This window comes from Tamandua tetradactyla, chromosome 1 (assembly GCF_023851605.1).
Source record: "Tamandua tetradactyla isolate mTamTet1 chromosome 1, mTamTet1.pri, whole genome shotgun sequence".
In the NCBI taxonomy this organism is placed as follows: domain Eukaryota; kingdom Metazoa; phylum Chordata; class Mammalia; order Pilosa; family Myrmecophagidae; genus Tamandua; species Tamandua tetradactyla.
Window position 1 is genome coordinate 60,950,316 of NC_135327.1, and position 7,950 is coordinate 60,958,265.

At 59.9% G+C, this 7,950-nt stretch overlaps 1 protein-coding gene across 7 annotated transcripts in view; it reads right to left on the reverse strand.

Moving 5' to 3' along the window:
- The window catches only part of KCNQ2 (potassium voltage-gated channel subfamily Q member 2), a 53,547-nt gene extending 47,180 nt beyond the window's left edge, over positions 1-6,367 (reverse strand). For all 7 annotated transcript variants that reach the window (XM_077161704.1, XM_077161697.1, XM_077161715.1 and 4 more), the window contains exon 1: positions 6,072-6,367. In XM_077161704.1, the coding sequence (XP_077017819.1) occupies positions 6,072-6,367 (296 nt within the window). The remainder of the gene's footprint in view (positions 1-6,071) is intronic.
- Between the last annotated feature and the right edge of the window lie 1,583 nt (positions 6,368-7,950).

Below are 7,950 nucleotides of genomic sequence, written 5' to 3' on the forward strand. Positions count from 1 at the left end.
AAAACCTTGTTGACCAAATGGAGTAATAGCGAAATGAGACAAAATTAAGTGTCAATGGCTGAGAGGTTCCAAACAGAGTCGAGAGGTTATTCTGGAGGTTAGTCTTACTCATTAAATAGATATCACCTGTTTAGTTAAGGTGTAATGGAGAGGCTGAAGGGAACTGCCTGAAAATACAGAGCTGTGCTCCAATAGTCATGTTCCTTTAAGATGATTATATACATAGCTTTCGCAATGTGACTGTGTGGTTGTGAAAATCTTCTGTTTGATGCACCTTTTATCTGCCTTATCAACAGACAAGTAGAACACGTGGGTTAAAAATAATAAATAATAGGGGAAACAAATGTTAAAAAAAATTTAGTAGATTGAAATGCTAGTGATCAAGGAAAGGGAAGGGTAAGGGTATGGTATGTATGAGTTTTTTTCTGTTTTTTTATTTATTTTTCTGAATTGAGGCAAATGTTCTGAGAAATGATCATGATGATGAATATACAACTATGTGATGATTTTGTGAGTTATTGATTATATAACAAGAATGGAATGATCATATGGTAAGAATGTTAGTGTTTGTATGTGGTTATGTTTCACATACAAAAAATGATTATGGTGAAGAATACACAACTATGTCATGATATTGTAAGCCACTGATTGTATACCATGTATGGACTGTATGTTTGTGAAGATTTGTCAATAAAAATATTAAAAAAAAAAAAAAAAAGAAGCCACCGGGCTGTCAGCAAACTGTCCAAGACCAGAGTGGCGGCCGGCCGTGTGGCAGGGGTGCTGTGTCCGGCAGGCAGAGCTCACCATCTGAAAGGTGAGCTCTTGGCCCACGGCATGGCTGGTCAGCCTGGAAGGCTGGTCGGAACGCTATCTGCGTGAAAGCCATATGGCCACAGGGCTTGGATCTGAGGGCATCACTGGGAAAACCTGCCCACAAGGTATTTTGTCCAGCCAAAATCGCTGTGCTCTGCATTTCAAGGCCCGGATGCTGGGATATGCACCAGCCAACCACAAACAGGGGACACCTCCAAAGATGTGACAGATGCAGAGCCAGCAAATTCCATTTTAGGGAAAGGGCAGTCTCCCTGCACCACACGCACAAGCCTTCTGAAGCTTCAGAGTCAACATCCTGAGTCCAGACGGCCTGTTGTTAGACAGCAGGCCCAGACTGCTTCCTCAAGGCACAATGGCCACTAGTGAAGTGAAAACCTTGGCAAAGCTTTGGCAGAGGGGTTGAAGGCCAAGGGGCAGATAGCCGAGGGGACATGGACAGGGGGGCAGGGGCCGGGGGTACTGAGGCCAAGGGAGCTGGGGCCGAGGGGCACCATCAGGGCCCCCCTCTCCCTGTCCCCAGTTCCCGCCTCCTCAGCTCTGCATCTCCAGTCGGCCTTGATGATGGTAAGTGACCCCCGGCCACAGCTGCGAAGCTCACTGAGCCCTCGCACATGCCTGGAATTATGAGGAATGGTCTGGGAGCAGCAGGTGAGACACACACTATAAGGCACCCACACACACACACTGCGCAGGCAGGCAGCCCCCACCTGCGGCAAAGCTGCTCAGCTCAGCCCCTCCCCTTCCGCTTTCAGGCCCCTGCAGGGCGGTGGTCAGTCCCAACCTTCCATAGTTTGTGGGTCGAGCACGATAGCTGGACTCCATTCGGCCGGTACCTGCTAGGCAGCACTGGGAATGAGACACCACCGCTGGTTAACTGATTGCCCAAAGCAAACTGAAGGACATGCAACCTTAAAACGCCCTGCCAGTGGCTCAGCCTTTGTTCTTGGAAATGACCAAGGTGTGTGTGGTGCTTTGCAGCTGTCTGCACCCAGAAAATATGTGATTCCCCCTGACCCACTCTTGTGGGTGTGAGCCCAACTAAGCACGACCTTCTGGTGAGGCCACTTCAGTCAAGGTATGTCCCGGCCCGATCAGGACGGGTCTTGACCCTATTGCTGGACTGAGAGGATGCCACGGGAAGGCAGAGGCTAACACAGGCCCAAAAGAGAAGAGGGAGGCCAGGAGAGGCCAGAGAAGCGAGAGAGGCCAGGAGAGGCCAGCGAGGCCGCTGTGCACAGCCATGTGATGGGGGAGCTGGGACCCACAGCGCCAGCCTTCAGAAAGGAAGCATGGCCTCAGGGACACCTTGATGTGGACCTTCTCTTAACCCCAAAACTGTGAGCCAGTACATTCCCACTGTTTAACCTGGCCCGTTCCATGGTATGTGCTCGAGCAGCCCAGGAAACCGAAATGGTTTCTTCAAATGCATTCTAGAGTCAAGACGTTTCAAAATTGGACAGGAGCCTCCCACCCCACTTGGCATTCGGGGGTCCAAGAAGCTCTCATGCACCTGAGCTCCCATAAAGGTTAGTTGCAGTATCTGCCTTGAACTGATTTATCATAAAAATTGAGATGTTCTCTGCTCTAATCTGTGAAACTGTTCAGCACCGAACTTCCTACCTGCTAATTATTTTTTCTATTATCTTTCAGACAGAAGACTTTATAGAGATTGACTCCATAGTGATTATAATATACGTTATCACCCGAGTAACTTAGAAACTGGGGGAGGGAGGGCCTCAGCTGCACACTCACTGACAGAGAAGCCCAGGGCAGCAGGAACCAGGCTCCATGGAGACCACAGCTCTGGGGGGGGCAGGGGGGGTTCTGCCTTTTGGGAAATTTCCACAAGCTTCTCCATGCTCAGCCCCAGACATCTCCTCCACAGAGGAGCGCAGGAAGGTCCGCAGCTTAACTACAGGGGACATGTCCATTTGTATCTCAAAAGAAATACAGAGCATCCTGCCAGAAGCACATGCCGATGGCCACTCACACCTTTCCCTCCACTGCAGGCCCCCAATCCAGGCTGGATGGCAAATATGGACCCTCGGACAGCAGCACCCCTGGGAGTGAAACCCAGAGGAGACAGAGCCTGCCGGAGTGAGAGCTTACTGTGAGCAGTTCTGTGCAGTGGGGCAGGGGCTATGGTGGCCCAAGTTGCCAAGGAGAGGTGGGCACGTCCTGGAACCTTCACGCCCCCATGCGAGACAAGCAGCCCCCACCACCACCATGTGCCCAGGAGTGCCATGGAGGGCGGGTGGGCTTGGGGCCATGAGGCCAAGCTGGCAGAGCCAGGCCCACTTCCAGCTCTCTCTGATGCCGTCACCAGCACCTTCCATCTGGCCTATTTTAAACTCAATTTCATCCTGGCAACTCCAAGCGGCTTTACCTTACAAAGGTCAAGCGGTCTGCGTCCCGAGCTCCTGTCTCCAAGGCTGACACCCCACTCCAGCTTAAGCGAGACAATTCTGGCAACTCGCTTGGCCTACCTTGGCCTCAGTTTCCCCAACAGTAAAAGCAGGGCCTGCACACCCGTCTTCAAGCCTGCTGGGAGAGGCAGTGAGAGGGCACCAGGCCAGCATGTCGCAAGGGGTTCCCAGCCCGGCTCCCAGCTGAGGCCACATAAAGCCAGGCCCAGGGGGCTTCTGTGCCCAGGAGGGGGCACGGCCCCCCTCGTGGTCCGCAGGTGCCCCATGCCGTGGTGCTCCTCTACCCAGGGGTTCCCGGAGACGGGCAGCCCCCGCAGCCCCGTCTCCCCAGCCACTCGCCTGGGAACACCCTTTCTGTGGCTCTCACCACTTAGAGAAACTCAGGAAATCCTACATCTGTCCCCAGAAACCACTATTAGGCGGACACAGGGGCACCCCAGCCAGCCTGCCCCTGGAGGGTGAGAGGAGGACAATGAGGGGAAAGGATAGTTCGTGGCCCCACCGACCCCCACTGTCCTTTGCCGGCCCTGCCCGAGCCCCTGGTCCCTCCACATCCCAGTGCTGGGGGTTCTACACTCAGCTCGCGGTCCCCGCAGAGCCCCCCAAGTCTGGATGGGGGGGGTCCTTCTATGGTCTTACCCCGGGCAGCTCCAGGGCAGAGGGGTTTCAGCGCAGGATTGGGGGCCACAGGGCTTGCCCCAAAGGCCCTGGAGGGTCAGGCGGTGGGGGCAGCAGGCAGCACCTCCTTCACCACACCCCTCCGACACAGCCGCCGGGGGATCCCACTGCAGCACCCAGAGCATATTCCATAAGCCAGGTCACACTTTGGCAGTGGCCGGAGCCCCAGGGACCCCAGCCCACCCTACCAGGGCTCATGGGCAGGGTGGCTCACAAAACCAGAGACTTGGCCTGGGGCACCAGTGACCAGAATGGGGCAGGAAAGGCCCCCTGTGTCAGGGCACACCCCAGGCTGGCAGAAAGAGGGGCCTGGGCCCCAAGGCTCAGGAGTCAGGGATGGAGATGAGCAGCACCAGGCAGGGCCGTGTCTCCTCGGCCCCCTCCCTGCCTGGGCGAGTGCTACAGCCCACCTCAGGGCTGGAAACCCAAGACCTGCTCAGATTCTCCAATGTGCCCAAAGTCCCCCCATCGATCCCTAAAAAACTGCCATGCCCACAGCGGCAGGGAAGGATGGCACGGAACCCCCCGCTGCCCCCGCCCCCCATGGCTCAGATTCCAGAAGAACAGCTGTTAGGAGGCAGCGGTGACAGAGGGAAGGGCCCAGCCGGGCACAAGGCACACAAAGGGCCGGGGACCCAGAGGGGAGCCCCAGACAAGGCTGTTCAGGGACGTCCAGACCACAGGGGAGATAGGTAAGGTCTGTCCCCGCAGCACATGACCCCCCTGCACCCTTCTGCAGCCCCGCCTTGGCCAGGACCCCATGAGCCTCCAGCCTGGGAGCCCTGGCACCCCGCGGGGGCCAAGGAGAAGTGGGACACCTCCCAGGAAGAGAGCAAGGCGGTGGGTTGGGGGTGGGGCTGCCACCTGCCAGGGAGACCCTGGCCAGGGCCTCTTTATTTCAGGGCAGTGGAAGTCACTGTTTGGAGGCCCCCCACGGGTAGTCTCCGCCCCCCACCCCCCACATGTCCCTTCCGGGGTCTCTCCGAGCCCCGAAATCCTCCTCCAGCACTTCTCATTGCACTGGGTCTGTGCAGAGCACACGCACACGCGCACGCTCACGCTACTCACTCCAGTGGCACCCCCACAATCTGCTCCTCACTCCCATCCCAAAATTCCTCTTTCACACAAAATGGCCGAGGCCTGGCGCCCTCCCTGCCTCTAGCCAGAACGGCAGTGGCCAGAACCACACACTCAGGTTTGCACGCACAGGCCACACATGCACATACATGCAGACACCGCGCCCAGATGCCCACACTCGCAGAAGCTCGTGAGCCGTCCGACGTGGGCACAGCCCAAGGGGACTTCCGGGCCTCCCTGGGCCCCGGTCAGGCCCGCAGAGGCTCCACTGGGGCCCGCACTCCACCCAGGACGGTCAGAGGCAGCTGCAGGCCAGGGTCATCAGTGCACCTGCCCCCAGCTGGCAGTCTGCAGAGACCGGGCAGGGCCAGGTGTAGGCACCCACAAGGCAGGACATCAGGCCTCCCCAGCCTCTGGGGGAGGATATGGTAGGATCCCTCCCCCATTTCAGTCACCCAGAAGCTCAGCCCAGATGGAGAGGGAGAGGCTAGGGGGACGGTGAGGGGCCAGGCCCCTGTGTTGCCTCCCTGACTTCCTGGAGTAGCCCCCTAGGACCCCCGGGCAGTACAAATCCCTCCCCACCCCCCCACCCCCGCAGGCGGGCAGCTCCCACCTCCCTCCCCCGCGGGTCTTTGTTCTGCACAATGGGGATTGGGGAGGGGCCTCTCTGGATGAGGAGGGGGCTGGGGCGCCCCAAGCTCCAGGGGCCTGCCAGGAGGGGCTGCGGCAATCCCAGAAGCCTGATGGGAAAGGGACGGCCACCCCCCAATGGACGGTTCCGTGGTCCCGAACTGGTCGCACAACCTATCCGGCCAGAGCCTGGGGAGACCACCACCCGATGTCGTTCCTGCTTTGACTGGGAGATGCGGCCCCTCCACCTGGATCCCAACCACGCGTGACACATGCGCACATGCACACAGGAACCCAGTGTACCGCAGCTGCTCCGCACCGGCCAGCGGACTCCCGCACGCAGTGGCCGCGGAGAGCGCAACCGCGGCGCCCACCCGCACCCGCACCCGCACCCGCCCGGCCCTGCGCCCCCGGCCCGCTCACACGTAGGCGTGGTAGATGAAGGCCCAGCCGCGCGGGCGCTCCAGCACGTTGTAGAGGAAATTCTGCAGCTTGCGGTAGAAAGCGTTGCGCTTGGGGGGCTTCCCGGCACTGGCGCTGCCCGCGCGCGGCTTGCTCAGGAGGCTGCCGCGCTTTGGGGCCTCGGAGCCCGCGATGAGCAGTGCGCCGTCCCGGGTGGAGTCGGCGGCGCCGGGGTCCAAGCCCACGAAGCCCACCTTGAGCTTCTTCTCCCCGCCCGGGCCGGGGTACACGCCGCCGTTGCGCGACTTTTGCACCATGGTGGCGGCGGGCGCGGCGCGCGGGCTCAGCGGGGGCGGCGCGCGGGAGGCGGCGCGGCCCGGAGCCCAGGCCCCCGGCCCCGGACCGGCATGGCCGAGGCGGGCGGCGGCGGCTCCGCGCTCCTGCTGCGCCCGGACCCGGGGACGCTGCGGCCACCCCGCTCCGCGCGCGCCTCGGTGCCTGGCCCGCGCGGGCTCCGCCCGCCGCCTCGGACCGCCCCCCCTCCCGGCTTAACTCCTGCGACGCCATGAACAAGGCAGAAGAGCAGAGGGAGGGGGAGGGGGGGACTGCGATGAGCGAAGGGCGGGGCTAGGCGTCGGGCCCGCCCAGGCCGACCCTCCACGGGCGACCCAACGCCTGGAGCACCCCGGGGCTCCGAAGCGGTGCCAGGGTTTGGCCAGCAGGTTCCCGGCCGCTGGACTGCAGGGCCAGGGGCACGGGAGCGGGAGCGGGGGCGGGGGCGGGGGCCGGCTTCTGGCGGGTTCTCCCTGCAGGCCTGGCTGCTGGCACCCCTGCCTGAGGTGCTGAGCGCTGTGAGGCGCACGGGGAGGCTGGGAGAAGGAGCCCTGAGAAGGAGCAGCCCAGGGGCAAGACAGGCTCCCCATGGTGCAGGAAGAGGGCAGGTGTGAAAGGTGAGGATGGTTGGGGCTGAGGCCTCAAGACTGAGGACTGAGGACATGCCTGAGGATGATTGGGACCTAGGGCAGGGGTGGAGGGCGGGTCACAAGGTAAGACTGAGGCAGAGGGGCCAGTGGGGAAGCCCAGGGCAGAGGAGACAGGGCCCCACCCACGGAGGGAGGCCATTCCCTGGGTGGAGTGGGCAGGGGTGACCACCCCTCTGCCAGGGAGAGCTGGGTGTCCTGGGAGAGGCCCCTCTGGCTGGGAGGACCATGGAGTCCTGTAAACTGGATGTTGTGAGGCAGGGGGCAGGGCCAGTTCCTCTCACACACACACGCACCCCTTTGGAGCCCTCCTGCACATCTGGCCTGGGCCAAGGTTGCCCGCCGTGCCCTTGGCATAGAGGAGCTGGTGCTGTTCTCACAGTTACTTGCTCAGAAACCGCGTGACCCTGTGCAGAGCCGTTGTGCCCTTTGGTTTCCAAAGTTAGTGACCACGTGGACTTTCCTTACAGTTGGGCTGAAAATATAATGGTTGGCAAAAATTCTAATTTTTAAATCACATAGAAGGTCGGTGAGTGTACTGCAGGTGGCATGAGCACACGTACATGCCATACATGTACACATAGCTGTACGCACACACTTGTGCACACACACCAGTGCACACACATGCCTGTGAACACACATGCCTGTGAACACACATGCCTGTGAACACACGCCTGGACATCCCAGAGGCTGCAGCCCTGACCCTCCACCACTCTGCCCTGAGCCCATCTGCAGTTCTTATTGCCAGCATCGAATGGGTTTTCCAATTAAAAAGCTATTTTTCTTGATTGCTGAACCTACTGTGCCAACCACAAGCCGGATGTAGGGAGCAGCAGTCAGTTGGTCCCCTGGGGGAAGAGGAGAGAGAAGGCCACACCTACCCCTCCCTGCAGTGCACCCACAGGATGCAGCAGTTCTGG